The 23,682-nt window shown below is 39.9% G+C and overlaps 1 protein-coding gene across 1 annotated transcript in view; it reads left to right on the top strand.

Moving 5' to 3' along the window:
* Positions 1-23,682, top strand: part of KITLG (KIT ligand) — an 87,810-nt gene that overhangs the window by 20,882 nt on the left and 43,246 nt on the right. The window contains exon 2 of the mRNA XM_034772442.1: positions 18,408-18,515. Coding sequence (XP_034628333.1) covers positions 18,408-18,515 — 108 coding nt within the window. The remainder of the gene's footprint in view (positions 1-18,407; positions 18,516-23,682) is intronic.

The raw sequence follows: 23,682 nt of genomic DNA, 5'->3' as shown, positions 1-23,682 counted from the left end.
CGCCCCCTCCCCCCCCCGTTGGGCTCCTCTTATAGCATTGTGTTCCTAATACATAGCACAATACTGAAGAGCAGTACAGGATCCATGCTTTCTGGCAGAAATAGCTGGGTTGCAGGTTACCAGGGCAGTTGAAAAGTTGCTGGCAATCTAGTAGGATGCCCATGGAACAATGGGATTGAGAAACCTTCATCATGTGACACTGTACCTGCCCCTGTGAGGCATTGCAAACCCTCCCCAAAGCACCCTGCAGCCAGTTGCACAGTGGGATAGCTACCCGCCATGCACTGCTCTCTGTGTTGATGCAAGAGCTGCTATTGTGGATGCGCTTCACCATCACAAGGAGCATCGTGTGGACATGCAACAGATTTAATTATAGCAGGGGCTTTGTTGGAGTAACTTGCATTGACAAAACTCTGTAGTGTAAACAAGGCCTAAAATCATAGACTGAACAGAAACACTGGATTTATGGCTTATTACAAAAATCTGATCTATAACCCACTATTAATACCCCCTTTTTGTCCTATGACTACAGGGGTATTAATAGGCCATTTCACCCAGAATGTTCCCTTAGAATATTGTGCTAACTACTTATGCTAAACTATCTGTTCAATCTTGTAATTAGCTGTGATACTCTTAGTACCTTTCCCAGACCTGAGGAAGAGCTCTGTGTAGCTCAGAAGCTTGTCTCTCACCAACAGAAGTTGGTCCAATAAAAGATATTGCATCACCCACCTTGTCTCTCTAATATCCTGGGACTGACCTCGCTACAATATTGCATCGATCTCATATGGCATGTGGCTTAGAAGAAATCTGAAAATAATTGGCCGTTTATTAGATGAGAATATCCATAGTTACATTAGATATGATTTTTTTTTTTTTTAAATAGAAGGAATCTAATCCTTCATTTTTCAGGACATAAGGTAACCTCTAACTCATGGAGTTGGGATGAAATTTTTCACTATGGGCAGGTTAGTCTATAACTGTCAATTACTAAGTTTCTTGCACCTTTCTCTGAAGCAAAGGATACCAACTAGTAGCAGACTGGTAATAGGTATAGCAATTCTCATGTTCCTGATCCTACTTGCCTTAATTGCATAAATGAGATTTGTCCGATAATTCTAAGCTCAGTTTCATATACTACCTTCCTCAAAAATTGCCATCAGTAGCAATTAAATGTTTGGTACTGAGGCAGGGAAAACCCTCTGAATAATATTTCAGTCTGATCTATTAAACTTTAAAATAAATCTGAGGTTTGACAGTGAAAGTTCAATTTAAAGTCTGTGTAAAATAAATAAGACCCCTTGATATAGCTCCCACACTTCTGAAGGGACACTGACAGCTTGTTTAGGGTCAACCATTTAAAGAAAAGGAAATACTTTATGGTACATCCCTGGGAAATGTTCATACATACAACTCTTTAAGATAACATTTGGGGGAAATACAATTTTTAAAAACTCTTTTGAAAAAAGATATGTATTCTCCTTCTGGGATACTGAATGGGAAATTGCACTAGATAGGCTGATCTCTATCTAATGAAATAAGATAGTAAGTGGCTTCTCATGTAACAGAGACTTTTTCTGATTTGTCCCATTCCCACCCATTTTCCATTGTCCTTTTTAAATTTACTATCCTATTTTCACCATTTTTCAAATTCCCCCAAAGAGCTGTTCTACCAGTTTGCTTTCTTCAGGAGGAAAATAATTGAGATTTCTTTAGAAAGTAATCTTTTCTGTGAAGGTCTTAAACAGTGTTGTGCAGTCTGCTGAAATACAGAATGGTATGGTACAAATTAGTAAATTTCCCCTGAACAAAAATGTTTATTAATTTCTTTCTGTGTTGTGGTAGTATAAATAGTTGACATGTCTGGGGGGTGGGTTTTTTCTGAAAGACTTTTTAGACAGGAAACTTTAAAAAAAAAAAAAAAAATTGCAGTTGATCCATTCCTTCTAACATGACATAATTTATTGGCCGCTCCAGGCACTGAGATAAGGGCTTACTGCCGATCCAGCACTTGTATTACACTTAAGTCTGGCTAATAAGATTTGATGATTCCCTTACCTTCAAGTGCCAGTTACCTGGATTTCTGTGCTTGTCTGCATGCTCTAGCTTTATGGCATCTGAGATTACTCTCATCTATCAGTGTATCACTTCAACTAAATACTCTTTTCCCAGACTGTTAAAGGCAAGCCATTGGACAGATGGATGTGCACTTATGCACATTTTCCATTTTTATTAATATTATAACCTTTTATACTTCTGTCTTCATACTGTTACCCTAATAAACCATAAACAGACTAAATTGTCTCCTATAGCTCTCCCTCTTCATAGGAAGATGTCTAAACACACTGACCTAAATTATACAATACATAAAAGGCTATTTGAGAACTAAAGATATGTACAAGTAAAACTATTGCCTAGTTTTCTTCTATCAAATATGTAATATTGATAATTAATTCAAAATCTGAAATAATTAAAAGGATCTATCTTGTCAGCCAGAAAATTAAGTTACAAATCCTATTTTGCTTTCATTTGTTTCATTTGGAAGCAGCTGAGACTAATCTTGCATGAAACACTATTACTTAGTGCACACCTAACATGCAGTGTAAATGGTCGGCTATTATGAAACGAAAAAAGGAAAGAATGAAAATACATTGAAGTCTTAAAAATTAGTAGTCCATATTCTCCATAGTGCTATGTAAAACTTGGCAGTATAATAATAATAATAATAATTTCACTTCTCAGGGGCTCATTCAAACATTTCCTTTGGTTTTGAAATGTGGGTTGGTACACTACCAAGTTTTGGGTTTAAACAACCCCAAAAAAGCTGAGTAAAACTGTCAAACCTGATGAGTTTCACTTGACTAGCTACAGTACTATAGGAACTTGCAGAGTATAATGGTGAGAACGTAAGTTTTGCATTATTTTGACTAAATTGCAAATCATTTCAACTTGATTGAAATTTTCATGGTCTTTCCCACATCTTTTAACTATTCAGTATCTGGCTTTCAAGTGACTACCAAAACATGAAGCCAAAAGAGTTCCATGTGGGTTTAGATTTTTGCTGCAAACATCCATAGCTTCAGTTATCCATAATGTGCTTGTTTTTTAAATTGGCTGGCTTCAGGTTACTTTCCCTTCCTGAAACCTGTTGGACAGGAGGCTACTATGTACCAAGTGGCCATAAATAATGATTGTTGAATGGTTGAACACAAGGCATTCTACATTGCAAACTCAATGCTGTTTAACTAGTGTTCTTTTACAAAGCTTTTTTGCTAACTTAGACTGGCTATGGCAGACTAGAATCATTAACCTGTAACACTTTTTTTTTTTTTTTTTTTTTTTTCCTTTTCACATTCACAGCTGGCAAAAGGTGGGCATTTTTTTTGCTATGATTTGAATGTTTGAGCTATCAGGTAAACAAAGGCTTAAGCAGGAAAGCAATTCTAGTTACACAAGACGATACAAATGCTCTTGCATTAGGCTGTGTCTTCACTAGCAAATTTCATCGCAGTAATTTTTCACCAGTGCAGCTCTACTGGTGGCAACAATGGAAAACGAGATGAACATTTTTCATTTTCAGGACAAATGGCAGTGAAAAAGTCTGTAGAGAGGACACACTATAACTTCTATGATTCTATGAGGTGAATCATGGTTACAGAGTTTGTTAACATAGGCAATGTTTTGGGCACAGTGGTAAAAACATAGGCACCAAGAGAAATTTTACTGCAAAAATTTAGGTGCCAAATGAGTTTAGGTGCCTACACAGTTAGGTAGCAGCCAAGTGGAGGTTTTATGGATCGCAGTGGTGCCTAAAAATGGGACTTAGGTGCCTAAAACTGGAGGCTGGGTGTCTAAAACTGGAGGTTAGGTGCCTAGGTACCTTTGTGCCTAGTGTTTACATCACTGGGTGACGCCTAGCATCTTATCCATTGCTTTTTGTAAAGTTACAACTACAGTTGATATAGCCAGAGCACATCCATGTTCTATTATTACCTAACGAAAAGAGTCAGTGTGTTCTTAGATAACATAGTGCTTCGCAAAACAGGTAATCTGTAAAATGCTACCCTAAAACTGTAAAATTCAACATTTTAAACCATACACAAAAGTGGACACCTCCCACACATCATAAAAAGATATATAGCCTAAATAATATATTGCAGGATTTAGAGAAATGGGAAGGAGGGCAAGGGGGAGGCAGAAAGAGTTGGGTATAAATCTTTGCAGTTTTATTGCAGAAGGATATTTGCACATTTCCTGTAACTGAGTTAAGTGTGGAGAGTTACAGCCTCCAATAGTGTAATTGTGGAATATTATTAAGCACTGTTACAAGCTCCTTGGGAGACAAGGCCCCATAGCTGAGACTAGGGTTTATAAATGTATCTTACAAATGCTCCAGGGATACGTTTGCAGCTCTTCTTTTGAATGTTTATGCCTAAATAAGTAAGTTGGCACTGATTATGGGAGACCAGTTTTTGAGGGTTCCCAATTGAAGATACTTAATATGTCTTATGTAGGGCACCGAAAACTGAGTCACTCAAAACCAGTAGCTGCTTTTAAAAATGTTGTATGTTAGACACTGCTCTGGTTATGTGCCCACTTACTATGAAAACCCATTAAACTACTTTGGACAAATATCCAACAAATTGAGCTGTCTCAAAATCTCTCCCCATCAAAAGCCAAAGTTTACCTATCAACCTCCTCATACAGTTCATTGCTTTCCAAAGGGAAAACAAATGGATCTTGCACCATGACCTGAAATTCTGCAAATTCAGGCTTTTGTGAACCAAAGAGGAAAGTGAGAAACAAATGGTCCCCACAACTGAGGACCATTTGTTGAAAAATGTCCTACCACCAATCTCTTTACAGTTAATCCAGAGTGCCGTTATGTCAAATATTTCCAATGAAGTAAATTGCTGTTTTATCATACTGGGAGTGCCTCCGATTATGTTAACTGCTATGTATTCTCACTAAGAGAGACTATCTGACTAAACAGGTCCACCCATTTTAAAGTCAATGAGGAGTCCGGTGGCACTTTGGACTCCTCGTTGTTTTTGTGGATACAGATTAACACGGCTACCCCTCTGATACTTGACACCAATTTAAAGTGTTATAGTTAAAACCCAACACCTTAAATTACTCTGATTCTGCTGCAGCCTCCTTTTGCCTCCACAGCAAACACATGCTATATCCAATGTATATTAGCAGCAGCATTTAGTAAAAAGTATGGGAATCCTCTATTTACATCCTCTGTAGAGGAGAGATCAGAGAAACAAAGGCACACTTTGAAGAACAAGTAAACAAAGACCGGATGGGTGAGGTAATATATTTTATTGGATCAACTTCTATTGGTAAGAGACAAGCTTTCTAGCTTCCACAGAGCTCTTCTTCAGGTCTGGGAAAAGTACTGTGAGCATCACAGCTAAATGCAAGGTTTAGCATAAGTAGTTAACATATTCTGACAGTCTCTACCCTATGATTTACCACTTTCACAAGACTGAGATACATTTTGTACGAAGTATGCCTTGTGAGGTATAATTTGAAAACTCATAATTCACTGACCATTATTGTCCTGGTAAAATGTGTGGCAGAATAATAAGTTAAAAGATTCTACTCTATGATGTTACTAAGGCATATTCCAAATCTGAGGAAGCAACCCAAGCCAGTTCACAGAGACAAACTGGCACCTCTGCCAGATGTCAACAAAATCAAATGGAGTATCACCTGGGTAAACAGCCATTCTTTGGCAGGAAGAAGGGTCTGAGTGAGAAATTTACATCTTGGCAATGGAACAGCTGGAGGTTCTCATGTAAACGGACTAGCTGTCACCTGAATCCCAACTGGAAATGATTCTCAAAGAGGAGGAAAAGATATAAAAATGAGGAACAGAGACCCCAAATCACCTTTCTCCACTCATCTCTACTTATGGCATCAATGACATTTGAAAGACAAAGAAAGCGTAATTGAACTGGGGGAGGGGTCCTGGCTGAAGGGATCCATCCAGACGGCTGTAAGCCCATGGTGAGGAAAAACCTTTTTGCTTTAAGTTCATTTAGCTTGTTAAGTGAGGTATTAGTTTGCATTTTATCTTTTATTTCTTAGAATTGGTTACAAACTTTTATGCCTCATTACTTGTAATCACTTAAAATCTATCTTTCTGTAGTTAATAAACTTGTTTTATTGTTTTATCTAAGACAGTGTGTGTGGATTGAAGTGTTTGGGGAACCCCATTTGAGATAATCAGGTTTGGGCATATCATTTTCTATTAATGAAATGATGAACTTTATATGAGCTTGTATTGTCCAGAAGGGTACTGGGCAGTACAAGACATACATTTCTGGGGACAAGTCTGGGACTGGGAATCTGTTGGTGTTGCTCTGCAATATAATTCAGGAGTGGTGGGCTAAGAGCACTTTTTTATAACATAGCTGGGAGTAATTTACATTATGGAGGCTGTGGATGAATAGGCCAGGAATGGCTACTCTTTCAGCAAAGCAGTGTAAAAAGAATTATAGAATTGTGGGGACACAGCTGTTCAACAGTCCACATTGTATCCTGCAGAATGTTACGCACACATTTCAAGGGATCAGTCAAGGTGAAGTGGCCATTTAACACTTCTCTAATCAAAGCTTGTTTCTGTTACCAACAGAAGTTGGTCCAATAAAAGTTATCACCTCACGCACCTTGTCTCTAATATCCTGAGACCGACTTGATGACAACACTTCATACAAGCAAACAAAGAGGAAAACACACACACACACACACACACACACGTATAGAACAAAAAAATCCCAATGGAAGAAAAAAATCCTAGTGTAATTTTCCTGGTCAAAAATAAGATCCAGATGTGCAGGACAGTGGATTTGTGTTCATTTGACTGACCAAGCAAGACAGCTGAAATATAACTTTTAAAACATTTTAAATTAAATAAACTGTCCAGCATGTGGCTGTTTTATCAATCCACCCCACATAATGAGAACCTTATCCTTGCCACCAAGTTAATCCTGTGTGTTCATTAATTCTACTTCTTTAAGTCACTTAACAGGAATATCACTGCCTACTTGCTAGAGAACTGAACTGTCTGAATTTTTGTTCCTTAAGCTACTGAAAAAGTGATCCTCTTCCCTTTAAGGTTATGCAAGGTTATGTTGAGTGAACTAAACTCTAATCTTCCATCTATTCCGTTTTAGCTCTTGTGGCTACATTATTTCTCAATCATTCTTGGCCCTAGACTTGCGTAGAAACAATGATCTTTATCCCATTTCAAGGTCATAGAAAAATGTATAACCTCAGTGCTACTCCTTCACAAAAGGCGAAATCATAGAGATCTTTCCTGGTACTCTTAATCAGAGAGTGTCTTGCCCTAAAGTTGGGAAATGTTCCCTGGCTGTTGGATCCAGATGTCTCCGATCCATAGGTTCAGGCAGAAGTTGTTCTGGCACTGGACAGTCCAATTTTCTCAAATGGTATTGCTAAGTAGGGGTTGGCCACTATGGACAGGGTATCCACAGTGGCATGGGCCAGTCCTGCCAGTTACCCCCAATCCAGGATCATATCACCTGATTGATTCATAGGATCTATCGGAGTGTTCATTCGAGGAGTCTTTGTGTTGGATCTGCCTGCTGCGAATGGTCCAGAGAACTAACTGATAGGCTAAATTAAAATATATTTCTTTTCTTTCTTCAGAACCGACATCGTTAGTCTCAGTACGTTGTCCAGATCCCTAGGGTCTCTATCTGGTACTGGTTCCAATGGAGACCGTAATATTTTTGGTTCCAGATCAGAGGATTTGGCTACTGGAAGCTCAGTTGTCTTGGAACTGGAGCTTGGTGCCAAGGCCCAAGTTTTTATAACTGATACTTTCTTGGATCTGCAAGTGCCAGGAGCCAATTCAGGTCTCCCATCCTTCCTTTTGCATCCCTTAAAATTATTGCATCACAGAGGCTTGACTGACAAGGCCTCTTGTAACAGAAGGGCCTGAAGTCTGTTCTGTCTCTCCTTCCAGGCTCGAGGAGTACATGTGCTGCAGATAGCACAGCATGCCAGAGAATGAGTCTCCTATACAGGCGAGTCTCATCTTACACGCATTTAACATGTGCGAATTCAGCTTTGCGCGGTCGGCAAAAACAAAAAGAGAGAAAAATAACAATTTAAATACTGTACCTGTAGTGCAGGCGATTCTGCCCGCCATTACACGCAATGTAATTTTGACTATACGTGACTTTCGCTTTACGCACAGACAGCGTAACGTAACCCCAGCATAAGATGAGACTCGCCTGTAGGCCTTTCAGGCACTGAACATGCACCTCAGATGCCGGGAACACACCTGGGCACAACACGCATCTCTGAAACCCATGCTGCTTCGTGCTAGGCAGTACCGGTAAATATTCCTACTTAAAGCTAAAATGCTAATCTGAACTATCCTAAAAATGAACTATAAGACTTCCTAATGATAACTAGCCTAAAAGGTAAAAAGGCACTCTAGCTATGGAGCTGGGAGATCCCCAGAGGTTCACATCCTTTCACTGCTGCATTTGGAAGGAACTGAGGGGACAACAGGCACCAAGCCTCCTTCTAATGCCTTGCCCTCAGAATGTGCTCGTATGCTGGGCATAGGGATAGGAAGGGTGCAGGAGCACTCTAACAGGCCCTGCTACCAGAAGATTCCACGGTCTCTGCTGGTTGGTGCATCCCAAGAGTAGGGATGTGCAGAGGAGATTCAAAGAACTCTTAGATCCTGACAGAATCAGAATGCTATTTGATGGATTAAAATCAGTAAATATTTAAATGAAATATAGTTAACATGACCTCAAGAGACCAGCATCCAGGCCTAAGTACCTGTTTCTTGGTAACTAAGTTTCCCAGTGTTTGAAAGCTAAGCTTACTGGCTGTCATCCAAAGCACATTAAGAGACACAAGGAAACTGCCTGCATCACAGATTGGCATGCAAGATTATAGAGCGGACAAAGAGTGTTTTTGGCAATAGTGTTTTTGTGGAGGACAGTGTAATATTTTGTATTAGTATCCCTACAGAAAATTAAACTGAGCAAAAACATTGTATTGTAATAAATTTAATGAAAAATTACTAGACTATTGAAAATTCTCTATTTCAAGCTAAACTCGATCTTGTGCATGATGTATTATAATAGTAAATCTTACATGCCACTAGAGACACTGTACTTTGGGGCACAGGTACAATTCTGTATATCACGAAGTGCAGCAGTAACAAATTGGCTGGTGCTGCCTGCTGCTGCTGCATCTGTCAGGGGAGCAGAAAGCGTAGCATACCACAGCAGTTCTACTGAGGCAGCATGACGTGAACCTGGAAGTGCAGAAGAGCAGAGTGATTATCCTGAGATCCTGAACTATGTGTAGAAGACGAATGGTGCAATACAATGTTATTGCATTGACAGAGCGATGTGTCGCTATGATGCCCATTATGGGAAAAGGGCTGGGGGGTGGTGGGATGTCTGTATCTGCATAGATGTAGAGAAGATAATTGTAGCAGTAAAGAGGGAAAGGTATTCCACAATGGAATATGTCATTTTCTATTTCCACTTAACTATTTGTAGACTATAGTAATGCATTGACTTGAATTTCGTTACTCCTGATTTACTTCAAGTGTAACTGAGAGGAAACTAAGCCCCATAATCGCCAAGTTCATTGGGGCAACGGTATTTTCCTCGCTACATGCAGCTAGTGGATTCTGGCAGGCTCCATTTCAACGTCACATCACCAAACAGACAAACCATTCAAAACACACTGCTTTTGTCCTCTCCCGTTAACCCTCCTAAGCACCTCAGAAATCTTCCAAAGGAAAATGAGTGAGATTCAACAAGGATGGAGGGAACAGTTTATGTGGATGTGAAGTTTATGGGAAGTCAGAGGAAGAATGCTACATAAGGCTAAAATAACTACTATAGACGACAGTCTTGTGAACTAAAAGTAGATACAGATTAGTTGTACCCCTCCCACTCTTAAATTTGTAACATTAGCTGACTAATTCCCACCACCACACACACAAACATTAAATATATTTGTGTTTTGTGTTAACTATTTTAGATATCACACAAAGATACTATGGATATAAAAATAACGTGAAATATTTACATTTGTTTGTTTACAGAATGCATGTGAGTAACAAAATTGCAGTTTAATGAATACTTCTGTAGTCCTGCTATTTATCAGAGTTCTAAATAAATCTTATTTCATCTTGAATTATTTAAATTTGTTTTGTTATCCTTATCTGCATTTCCCACCCATGTTAAAATATACCAAAGCAGTCTCAGTTGCTATGGAAGTGTGTATTTGCTTTTGAAATCAGCACTAACAGTGGATTTAATGTTACATGTGCTTACTGAATACAGTGGAATTGTGAAAGGGTTCTATCAAATAAGCATCTTGATCTTCCATTTTTTTAAACTCTTCAAGGCTGATTAATTTCCTGAGTTAAAGAAATTACTTCAGTATAAGTAATTCACATTTTCTGCAGTCTACAGCAGGATTTCTCAGATGACTGGGGATGCCTTGGAAGTGGGTCACAAGGGGTACACTCACTAGGTTGCATCCCTTTCTTGAGAAAATAAAAAACTTGTAAAATCCCACAGTTGTTAAGGCTCATCAGGAGTGGAGGCAAGAAGGAGCTTGCTCCTTCCTGCTGATTCTCTAGCTATCCTGCTCCTGTCTTGCCTCCTCCCTACCCTTACCCAGACTTACTGCAGCTTCTGCCTCTTCTTTCCTACATCTCACTACACAAAGGCGTGGTTCTGCTCTGGTGTAAGGAACCGGTGCTTCAGGAGACTGTGGACGCTTGAAGTAGTCCTGTGTTTGCTGGTGAATCTGGGTGGGTGAGAAGATGGGAGAAGCTCCAGTCAAGCACTTGCCACACACCCAGTGTGCCAAACAACTTGCAACTTATTGCTATGATCCTTCAATGAGTCTTTCAATCGTTTGTGGCCTGTATAGACTCTGGAGAACTGTATGCTTTGCTGCAAGGAACTCTGGTGGTTTGGGGATCCTGGGAAGGAGAAATGGTTGATAGGGTTACCATTCGTCCGGATTCTCCTGGACATGTCCGACTTTTTAGGTTAAAAATAGCGTCAGGGGGGAATTTGTAAATATCTTAAAATGTCCGGCATCCTTCCCCCACCCCCCGAGCACGGCGCAGGTGATAGGGCGGCCAGCTGGATTGAGCCACTAGCATGTGGGGCTCTAGCAGCCAGAGCCTTTCCTCCCCCCCCCCCCCCTCCCCTGCAGCTTCAAATCACTGGCCAGGTGGCTGGCCTCTGGCAGCTCTAGAGCTCCTCCCTCCTCCTCCCCCTCCCCCTCCCTTGCTGCCCAGTGTGTCGCTGGCTGGGGAGAGCCGGGGCATGGCTGTTCTAACCTGCTTTTGCAGGGGGGAGAGAACTGCCCCGCAGCAGGGAAAACAGAGTTTAGCTCCTGTCTGGAGCCCAGGTGTCTGTTTCCTCGTGGGGCGTTGGTCAGCTGGGGCAGGGGGAGGGTGACTGGGGGGTACTTGACCAATGGAAAGGACACCTGGCAGCAGTAGCCGTGGATAGATTTTGGGGAAGATTTAAAAAAACAAAGCCCCAGACAGATGATGGTTAGAGGCCTTGGGGGTCCCCCCCATTAATGACTTCTGAAGTCTCCCCACCCTCAGGCCCTCTGAGCCAGTTGTGGCTGTGTCCAGATGCCCCCTGGAGTGTGCTGCGGAGTGGCACGGTAAGGGAGCCAGGGGGTTGGAGAAGGGGCAGGGGGGTTCTGGAGGGGGCAGTCAAGGGACAGGGAATAGGGGGGTTGGAGGTTCTGGGGGGGCCTGTCAGGGGGCAGGCGTGTGGAGAGTGGTCAGAGCAGTCGGGACAGGGAACGGGGGGTAGATGGATTGGGGGGGGGGGGGGGGGGCAGTCAGGGCACAGGGAGTGGTTGGATGGGCATGGGAGTCCCGGGGGTCTGTCTGGGAGTGGGGATAAGGGTCGGGGCAGTCAGAGGACAGGTAGGGGGTAAGGTCTTAGGGTGGGGGGGTCTCAGGAGCGGGCAGTCAGGGGACAAGGAGTGGGGTGGGTTGGGGATTCTGAGGGGGGCAGTCAGGGGGCAGGAAGTGGGAGGGAGTGGGTGGGGGCGGGGCTAGGGTGGGGCGCCCCCGTGTCCTCTTTTTTGATTGTTGAAATATGGTAACCCTAATGGTTCAGGACCCCTGGTCTACATAATACTGCCAACACAGTTCAACCAGTGGTGTGGAGCAGTGCTTGAAGGGCAGGAGTTAGGGTGTCAAATATGGCTCCTTCTCTACAGAATACACAGTCTCAGGTGCAGATTCTAAACTGGTTAAACCAGTGGTTCCCACTGCAGTGTTCCAAAGTCCCTCGCTTTGTTTTTTGGACTGAGACTGGGTTTCTTACCCTTTTCTGCTTTGGGATAAACAGATTACCTATCCACTACACCCATCCCATTTGCATGACATAATAAAACCACCTCAACCAGCAGTGGTAGCTATGTCAGCAGGAGAAGCTGTGCACATGAGCGCTAATGACAATAAAACATGTCGCTCAGGTTTGTGGGGTTTTTTTTGTTTTTGTTTTTTTTTCCCACACCCTTGAATAACACAATTTTTCCCAACATAAGTGCTAGTGGCCTTTGTTTGAACACTATAAAATTTTGTAACGTAGAACAGCAACTCTCTTTATTTCTGTTTTGTTGCTATTTCTATCTGGATTCTTTTGCCTTGCCAGGTGGTTACTACCTCTTTCCTTGTAAGTAATTTATTACTGAGCAGCAACAGCTTCTCCATAGTTACATTTGGAACCACGCTATCACTACAAGCTAGACTTTTGGAAAATGTCCAAGCTTTCCAGTGTATGTTTTTAAAAAAAAAAAAAAAAAAAAGTTGGTATTCCCCTATTTTTTTTCCCCTTATGAAATTGCTACATATTAACCAGCGTAACTCACATGTTATATTGTGAAACAGAAGGCTGCTGCACTTTGGACCTTTAGCCAAGTCTCTAAAAAACTGTACATTATCTAAAAATGCAGATGCTTTATAGCATGAGAGCACTCAGATTACCCATTCATGAAATTTGCTCTGAACTAATCTCTCCTAGTCCAGTTTCAGCCTCTCCCTTTTTCCTGGGATTATATACATTTTCACAGTTCAGTGAGCTTCAGAATAAGGAAATAAATGAGTACATCCTATTCCTAAAATAAAAATAGGGCGAGGCTAACTAACGGTGCATAACAGAAAGCAAGGGAGGAGGCAATGTTGAAAGCAGTTTTCTTTGATTATGTGTTTGTCCTTTCAGAATATTTTTCTGGTAAAAAAATAGTTAGGAAAATCTTTTTTCCAGACAGTTAGTGGTATTTATTCATGCTTCTCCTGACGGGCACACCTGTCATTTATTCCTGTGGCATCCCTTCCACTATGAAATTGTCAACAAGTGCCATGGAGCTTACAAAGCAGGCAAGTGGAGATTTTGCAAGTAGTGCATGTGATTTGTCACACATCTTCAGTTAATTTTGACTTTAATAGAATGTGTGGCTAAATCCCATGCCCTGCTTTGAAAATATCACCCTCAGACTGTATGTGGAAATCTGTACGCTTTTCCAGTATAACTTAAAATATACTGTACTAGTAACTTTCTTTATACCTGTTTAAATGTAAAGCTGGAAGCACTGTTTATAAATTTGTGAAGTTCACAATGGCTCATGTTATGCTATCCTTGATTGATGCTGGCAGGCCAGATGCCAACTCTTGTCAAGACTGAAAACGTTTGCTAAGAACTAACAAACTCATAGCTGGACACCAGACCAGTTCACCTGTATGTTAATTTTGCTCACAATAGGTATTTGTCATATAAGAATGTATTTAGTGTTTAGACTATATGAAATGCTTGTAAGTTTCTGCATGCATTAATCTCACTTGCAATGTCTGTATTCCATGCTATAAGAAAATATGTAAATTTTTTGCTTTATCATTTTGAAAACCCAGGCATGGGAATCGTCCTCCCTCCACCCCCACCCATCCAGAAGCACTGTTAAAATCAGATGGGCCATCAACAAAATCTCAATATAAAGGCTGGTTAATGGCCCTATCTCTATAGAGAAATTCTATGTGCAAGGAAGCTCATCCTATGGATTTGGAAGCTGAGTGAAGAAAATAAAACAAACTCATAGGAAAATTTTCCATTTTTTTTGGCTGTTTGAACTCTAAGAGGGCCGGACGCTCAGCTGAGGCAGAGGTCCCCAGGGTTACCCCTAGGTCTGCCCTGAATGACACTTTGAATTGATAAATACAACTCTGTCACTCTTAGGATTTAGATGGTAACTAATTTGTGTGTGTATGTTTGCTTGCTTTAATCTGTAAATAACACTTATTCCTTTTTTCCTGGTTAATAAACCTTTAGATAGTTTATTACAGGATTGGCTACAGATGTTGTCTTTGGTGTAAGAGCTAGGGTACCAATTGATCTGGGGGCAAGTGACAGGTCTCTTAGGACTGGGAGCAACCTGGCCATTATATGGTTTTGGTGTAAGTGACCATTTATCACTAAATCCATTTTGTCTGAGTGGCAATATAGACAGAGTCAAGGGGACTGTCTATGACTCTATAGTAAGACTGTTACAGTGATCCAGGAGTTCACATTTCTTACTGGCTTGGTGAAATCTAATTATAGAACACATCACCAGTTTGGGGTGTCTGACCTGTTTTCTGACAGTTTGCCCTGAGGTAAGCACTCACAGTTGTGAGGCACTCCAGACAGCGTGACCGTTCACAGTGGCTCATGTTATGCCATCCTTGATTTAACAAAACTCCTATTGATGAAATCAGAATGTTGGCTCCAGATGAAGAACAAATAACACAAATATCCTTTAGCTCTCTAGTCTGTGCAGTCGTGTGTGTGTGTGTGTGTACATGCACATGTGATATCAATATGTACATATAAATAATCAAAGTATTTTGATAACTTGTTCAGAGCAGCAATAGTTTTGCAGCTTCTCAGCAGCTGTGGGAGGGCATTAAGTTTAAACTTCCCAGATCACCTACAATAGGAAAGAAATGAACAAGAAAACTTTCATTTGATATCTCAAAATGCACAAAGCATATGTATTTTATAAAAGTTATAAATGAACCACAACTTTTGGAGTATATATATTGTTGCATAGGAGTAAAGTTATTTTTGTTCTCAAAATTTATGTATGGCCTACACCTTTAAGGTATTACCATATGAAGTACAGTAACTAACAAAAGGTCTCGAAGTCCAGTTTGTTGTCTAATATGTGGTACTACTTTTATTGGAGCTTCTAATTGGTTCAGGTCTGCTTGGCACTTGGGATAGCAAATCACCCTTCTATATAAAGATTCAATTACTTCCCTGCTTATTAGATATGTGAGGTGAAATTCTGGCCTTAGTACACTGGTATGACTCATTGTTATACAGTAAGTAAAGAAGAACAGAATTTGGTGCAATGAGCAAGTAAGTAAATAAGACAATGTTTCAGCAGTCTGCATTTCCAAAGAATGTGTTTGAAAACAGCCCTGAATCTTACAGCTTGTCTACATAGAGATTATTTCTTATTAGCTATTCTTTGTCTTAAATGTTTTAAGTTAATTCAGTTTACAGCACTCTTATTCCAGGAAAAGGCGTATCGTTAGTCAGGAATAATTAATTCTAAAGTCACACCCTACCTTAATCAGGATTAATTTTCATGTGTAAAGCTCTTGGTAACTGCAATGGGAGTTGCACTATTGTCTCTGAGAGTAGAATTGGCCCTTTTACTTTGATAGTAGAAGTGGTGCATTTTGAAGCCAAATACCACCTGTTGCCTGTTTATGGTATTGTCACATTTACTGCATTTTTTTAATAACAATCTGGTGCCAGGCCCAGATCCTGCTGTCCCATGGAAAAATCCACAGAAAGAGCCCTGTTGAGAGAGAATCTGAGGTTCTCCTAAGTTTCCTCCAAGTTCTTCAGTTTTGAGGGCAAGGTAATTCTCACTCACAGGAAAAATAATGCCTAGCTCTTATATAGTGTTTTATCAGTAGGTTTCAATGTGCTTTACAAAGAAGATTAATAGCCTTATCGCCATATTACAGATGGGGGAAACTGAAGCATAGAGAGGGAAAGGGCTGCATCCTCAAAGATACTTGGGTGTGGCAACAATGAGTGTTGCAATACCCAACTTTTAAGCACACAGTGGACACTAGGCTCCCTATACAATGGACAGGGAGAGATAGGTGCCTTAAAAAAGGGATTTACAGAAGCCAGTAAGCAGAGCAGGGAGCAGCCTGCGCTAGCCAGTAGGAAATGTTGGAGAGGGGTGCGGCCAAGTCCAGCACTTCAGAGGTAGTTAGGTGCCTAATACAACTCGGAGGGAGAGAGCCTTCCCAAAGAGGGGGTTCCCCCGCTGCCCATGAATGAATGGTCAGTTAATGTTCACTTGAAAGCTAGGATGAATGATTTTAACCACTGTTTATAAAATAGTTGCTATTATGATCTGTTTTGTTTAGATTCTTATACTGCATGTATCCTCACCATGGTATCTGAGTGCCTTCCAATAATGAAGTAAATTGGTGCATAATATCTCTCATGTATCACTCCTCTCTATACAGCTCCCTAGAGAAAATTTTCATGTATTGGATTTTTTTTTTCTTTTTTAAAGCTAATGTGCTCTATACTGTTTGAAGACAAGGCTGAAAGAAGAAGTGAGCTTTTCATTTAGCCTAGAAAGTGGAAAGGTTTGAGGGAAATCTTAGTTCCTGGAGGAACAAGTTCCATAGTCCCAATGGAGGCTCAGTCTCCTGCACAAACAGGTTTTGCCCTTGCCTTTGTCTGTGACAGATAGACAGTTCCATTGTGCCAGGAGTGAAATTCCAGAGTTTGAGGCAGTCTTTTGAGTCCTGAGCTCAGATCATCTAGCCCACTGAAAATAAAGATCTACAGCTTAAACTTGTCATGGGGTTCTACAGGAAGCCAGTAGTGAGCAAAGTACTGGGATGATTTGCTTGTCACAGGTGTTGCTGAAGATGCAAGTTGCTGCATTCTGCACCAGTTGGGACTTTTCTCAGGGCTGAGTCTCTCAAACCTAGGTATACTGCATTGATGTATTACAGATGGGAGGGAACAAAGACATGTACTACTGAAGCCAGGTCCTCCTCTGCCTTGCTGTGACAGACTTCTAGCCAACTGGAGAGGACAGAGTATTGTATGGACACTGCTGCATAAGAGCTCAGTGTTGGTGAGGGGTCCAGAAGTACTCCTGTGCTGCATGTTGACTTGATGTGGTATGTGTGTCTCCAACTAGTGGAGTCTATACCATGGATGTAAGCTTTTAAGAGGGTTTCCTTCTGCCAGTCTGTATCACCTTTTGTCTTGCTAGGGTTTAACATCAATCTGCTCCTCCTCATCCATCTGCAGATTGCAGACAGTTATTTGAATGGTACTGGCGTTATCAGTCCATGAAGTCCAACCATTCTTCCTAGCAGCTGTATATAAATGTTGAATAAGTTTGCCTGGAGAATCCAGCTGTGCAAAAAGAAAGATCTGATGGGCTAAGAAACAATTTTCCCATTAGTACTTTCTAAGTGTATCCTTCCTGGAAAAAGTCTAATCATTTAAGTGTATTTCATATGACCCCTGCCATGTGGACGGCGAATAAAGTAAACTCTGGCTGACTCTATAGTAGGTTTAGTATCCAGGTTGTTTACTGGCCTGTTGAAGATGTTGCAACTAATCTTCACATATGAAAGCCACTATTGCCAAAACACTTGATTCTATCACACAAGAATCTGTTCAAGATCCTGTTGCACAAAAATCCATTTATGGCACATAAAGTAGTAATTTTTGTCTATTTTCCCATGCTAAATGCTAACTTCTCAGTTAACGTGTTCATAGTTTTTTCCTTTTTGAAACTGGTTAGTATTATCCATATTTTCTGCACTTTAGATGAACATATATGTAATTATTGAATATATTTGAAGGTGTATTATGTTTTGCTGCATTTTGACTTCCATAAGGAGTGTTGTTTTCCAGAGATTTCAGTTCTATTGCTAGTTATTACTAGAATGTATCTGTTGGAATGGAATATACTGTACATTTTAATGATCCGGGATGAAATTTAATGAAAAGATCTGACTAGTCAGCAATAACCTGATTATGCTGCTAATTGTGTTAAACTGAGTATCACAATCAAAGTTTTTGTTCGTGTGTGTTCTTGAAGCACAAAAGCCACTGTACTACCATAAAGAGCTACTGTCATCCTTGTTTTTTTTTTAAGTATAAACAATGAGGCAAGTAGTCTTTTCTTCCCATCTTTATAGCCAAAACAATGTTTCGAAATCATCTTGTTTTTCACGTTACTGTCTGTATTCGGTATGATTTTGAAGATGTTTATCAGATAAATATTCTTTTTTTATATAGACTTGGATTATCACTTGCTTTTATCTTCAACTGCTCCTACTTAATCCTCTTGTCAAAGGTCTCTGTGGGAATCCAGTGACAGATGATGTGAATGACATTACAAAACTGGTAAGTGACTTTTTAAAAAAACTCTTCTTAAAATATTAAACAATGGAAGGCAGTAAGGACACCTAAATTTTAAAGAGAGATTAAAGTAAATATTTTGATACCTTTTGAATAACTGAGACCAGAATGGTGAACCAGATTGGTGACCAAAAGGGTTTAGAACTGAAGGATGTTTGGCCTATCTGAAATAAATTGTTGGTATTGGCCCAGTTTCTACAATATCCCTGTTCACATAATTAAAAAAAACACCTTTACATTAGATGCTTTTGTTAGCAGGCTTAGCAGATAGTTCAATAAGGATTCCCTCTTCACCCTTAGATTTGGTCCAAGTCACAACTGAAGCAGAATAGGGAAGAGTGATCATGTAGGATCCTTTTGTACCAGTTTGTGTTCAATAGGACTTCATTCTTCAGGGTTGTCAGGCTGGCACCTACTTACTAGAATTAAATTCAATTAAACATAAAAATGATTTAACTGTTAATCACATGAGTGCAATTTTCAGCTAAGTATAGATATAAGGCCTTATCCTTGACTGGTTTCATCTGGTGCAGCTCCATTGGTGTAATTCATTGACTGGAACTATGCTGATTTCCAGCAACTGAGGATCTGGTCCATAGCTCTTAAGTGTTCAGCAGTAAAAGGCAGTAAATATCCCTTAACAAGCCCTATCATCTAGAACTTCCCTTCAGTCCAAATTGTTGCTCTGATATGATGAAATGGTTGCAAGATCATTGTTAAGGTTGCATTAAATACTTCAGTTTCTAGACTTCAGTGTGATGTTGCTTGCATTTAGTGCCGGCACATCTCAGATGTCCTTATCCTGTTTGGGCAGTTCATATACATCAGGCACATAGTGTATTCTCCTAACTCCTCAGTTTGTTTTCTGTTGTCCTTCTCAAAAACTTAATGCTTCACCACAGTCCCCTTCAGCTTAATTCCAAAATATTTAAATGTTTATTCAGGATAATAGTTTCTATTTGAAGAACATTCTGCTTTGTTTCCTCAAATGTTGTAAAAGTATCTTTAAATAACAGAACCGATTATGAGGGTTAGCTAAATAAAGAACAAACTATTTTGAAAGAAGATCACCACCAATTTTATGAATTGTCATATTTTCAGATGGAATAAATCTGTTCGCTCTTCCAATTTAACAATATATAGCTTAAAACTGAATAAAGCATAAACAGAGAGCAATAAATTTGCATGCAATATGAGCATTCACACTGTTTTCCCATGATGGCTCATCTTAAAAGGATGCTTAGTTTAAAAAACTTCACTCCTATATGAATTTTGTTATCTACCTCTGTTACAAGAGCTAGCACCTAAGGACTAGACCCTGCAGGTGGAGTCATGCGGCAGATGACTGTGCCCGTGTGGTGAGTGGAATTTAGGCCTGGGAGTAATACAAAGACTTAGAAGGGAATTTTTTTCTATTTTTTCCAGTTTGCTTACTTGTGTATTCTCTCCCCTTTATGGTCAGTTTGTGTGGGTGTTTCACACACAAGTCATCTCTATAAAACCACAAAAATGGGGAGCAGGACTTGGAGATAGGTGTCATACCTTAAACTACTTTAACTCTTTTTTTAAAAAATTAGACTATTACGTGTTGATGGTGCCCTTTTAGGTATGCTGCACTATTGACAGCTCGGCACTGGGAATGGCATGGATGGGGCTTAAACTACAGTGGTTTTAGAGCCTAAGGTTTTGTCTAAACTACCGGGGTAAGTTGACCTAAGTTACACTATTCCAGCTATATGAATAACGTAACCGGAGTCGACGTAGCTTAGGTTGACTTACTGTGGTGTCTTCACTGTGCTGTGTCAATGGGAGAGGCTCTCCCGTTGACTTATCTTACTCTTCTCGGGGAGTTGTAGTATGGAGTCAACCAGAGAGAGCTCTGGCCTCGATTTAGCGGAACTTCACTAGACCTGCTAAATTGACCCCCCTGTTGCATCAATTGCAGCAGCATCTATCTCCCCGGTAGTGAAGACAAGCCCTAAGTATCATGGGCCTTATATTAGTTGTGTGTGTGTGTGTGTGTGTGTGTGTGTGTGTGTGTGTGTGTGTGTGTGTGTGTGTGTGTGTGTGTGTGTGTGTGTTTTAATACACACACACACACACACACACCCTGTATACAAGCGTGGAGAGTAATTCATATTGAGCACTGTTTGTTCAGACTACAGCAATAGCAAAGTACAGTATTACACAGAATATTTCAAAACTGTTGATTTGTTGCATTTATTTTATATTCATTAACATTTTATGATCTAGAGATAGTGTATTATTAATGCATACAAATGTAGATACTCCAAAGAGTTAAGTGATCAAACATTCAGTTCCGGCATCATTAAAGTATATAAATCTTTTAACTGTAAGCATTTTGGTAACATTTATGCACTTCAAAGCAAAGTATACGAATTGAAATGAAAAATGCCTCTGGTTATCACTGGTTGCAGGAGATTGAGTTACAAAGATCAATCATATGTAAGCGGGGAGCATAATAAAGTCTGTTGTTTTTTTTTTATTCTTTTTATTGCTGAATCACCTAGAAGCCCCAGATATGGACCAGGGCCCCGTTGTGCTAGAAATCTACATAGTGAGTTTCAGTTCTGATGGCATAGATTTGCCTTATTTCTTCATTAACCCAAAGGAACTTGTTTCAGAGTTCCACATTATATACCTTAACTGTTCCTTTCTCACTAAAACAGATCGTAGTTGCTCGGATGCCACAGGAGCTAATGCTAAATGCACAATTATATCTGTTTTGCCTTTAGTTACTTTGCTGTTTGTGTACAAGGGCCAAATTCTGCTTTTAGTTACATTAAATGTAACTATCAGTAAGTGTATGCCCTTCAGGGCTCTGTCCTAGCCCCCCTAATCATTTCCCCCTATGTTCTACCTCTAGGTGCTCTTATCCACAATTATGGCTTTAACTCAGTTTGTCTTTATGCTGATAGCTCATCAGTACAGAGGTAGATTTGTAAATCATCTTACATCATCCAATCTAGTATCTTGACCTGTCATTCTAACCTCTCATCATGAATGTCCAGACATCAAATTAAACTCAATATGGCGAAAACTGAGTTCTTGATTTCTCCCACCCGCCAAACCCTCTCATCTCCCCCTTATTCTCACTCACTGTGGAGAACAATGCCAGTCATTCTGGCCCATTGCCTGGGTGTCATCTTTGACTCTGTCCTCTCACTGAATCCTTATTTTCAGGCCATAAATCTTGCCATTTTTTCCTAACATAGCACCTCTAAAATCTGTATTTTTTTTCCCTCTGTTCACACAGCCCAAACTCTCATCCACACCCTCACGTCACACCTTGACTACTGCAGCCTCTTCTTTCCTGGCCTTAACTACTGCAATCTCTCTGCTCAAGTCTATTCAGAATTTTGCTGTTAAAATAATCTTGGCTTGATGTCCTGACCACATCAACCCCCTCCTTGAGTCTCTCACCTGACTCACCTTCATCTCCAAATCAAATATACACTTCTTGGCTTTGCCTTTTAGATCCCTTCAGAACTTAACCCTACCCAGCCTAGTTGTTCTAATAACCTACTGTGCTGTCAACCCCTACCTTTGCTCTGCCAGCGTTCAGACTTTACCACCCACCAGTCAGTTTCTCCCTTAATCATCTCCATGGTTTCTTTCATGCTGCCCCTTATGCATGGTAAAAATGCCCGGTTAAAATCTAAACAAGCTCTCTTATGTTCCTTCTACTCTCGCCCAAGACTTATCTCTGCCATGATGACCACAAATGATCATCATGTCTAGGCAGGTGATGAACTACGACTATTCCTCTTCTCCTTTCTTCTTTTTCCTACTCTATACCTCTACCTCAATTAGATGGAATACAAATGTAACTAATTAAGATGTGCCAATTCTTCACTGGATGAATTTGCTTGTATGTTGCTTCCCCATCCCCTACTGTTCATAAACTTCTGTTAGATTCTAAACCCTTCTGGGCAGAGATTCACTCTTTCCTGTGTTTGTAAAGAGACCAGCATAATGGGGACGCAGTCCCAAATGCGGTCTTTGGGCATTACCGTTACATAAAGACTTAGTAGTAATTTGGAAGACAATGGAGTTGCTCAAGTATAAAGAGTCAGAATGCATGTATAAAGTGCCTTGATCCTGGCTGTTGGTCTATAAAACATTTTTCTAGTCTACTAAACCATATTTTATTCTATTAACATAAAAATATAGCATGCAGTTTGGAAATCAGCATTTTAGTACATATGCTATACGCCAGCACTCTACTATCAAAGTAAGGAATGAGGAACTTCCTGTAATCTCTGACTATGTGGAATGTTGGACTAATAAAGTTTATATTGAGTAATAGACTGAGGATCACATTTTGCTGTAATAAAGTGATGCAACCATTGGCTTCAGTGGTGTTAGTCTGGATTTACACTAGCATATCAGAGCAGAATTAAGCCTCCCCCCCACTCTTTTTTTTTTTTTTTCAGTCTATAAATAATTGCATGGGGAACATTTACCAGAATTTAGGTCAGTGGGCATATATCACCATTGACTTCAGTGACAGCAGGCGCAAGTCAAAAGAGATTAAGAAATTATATATTTGTCTAAATAGATATATTTTTGAAGTCGCTATAATCTAGTTTTGCAACATGAAGAAATACTCTATAAAATGCTCCTAAAAAGCACAGAATTTAAATGAGCAAAAGTGCTTTCTTTTTAGAGAAACCTTATCAATAGAATTTTTAAGCTTTTTATTTAAATACAGTTTTCTCTGAGATTTGAGTGACAATTTTAATTTAATATTCAAAATTTAATCCGTGGGAGGAGAAGTGGGTATTAGAACCAGTTCAGTCAGCCCTTTTTTAAGGGCATTTGGAAGCCATAATTTCATGGCTATAGAAATAATTTTTTTAGAGAGAATTATTTCTACACTGCCAATCATCTGGGCTTTTATTTTTTTGTATTAAGACATCGTAAGGGAAATGCACTCTGTTTGTGGAGCAAATATTTCATGTTACAAAATATAATTGCAGCACCCGTCAATAGTGGTTGTCAGTGTCACTGTTACTATGGTAATTTTTTTTTCCCCCAATAGAATTTTCATCAAGGTCACTATACAGCACAAATAGAATTTATCTATGCAAATAAGAGGCTCCTTCTGTTAGGAATATAAATCTTACAT

Source organism: Trachemys scripta, chromosome 1, assembly GCF_013100865.1.
Source record: "Trachemys scripta elegans isolate TJP31775 chromosome 1, CAS_Tse_1.0, whole genome shotgun sequence".
In the NCBI taxonomy this organism is placed as follows: Eukaryota; Metazoa; Chordata; order Testudines; family Emydidae; genus Trachemys; species Trachemys scripta.
This window is presented reverse-complemented; position numbering and strand designations above follow the sequence as displayed.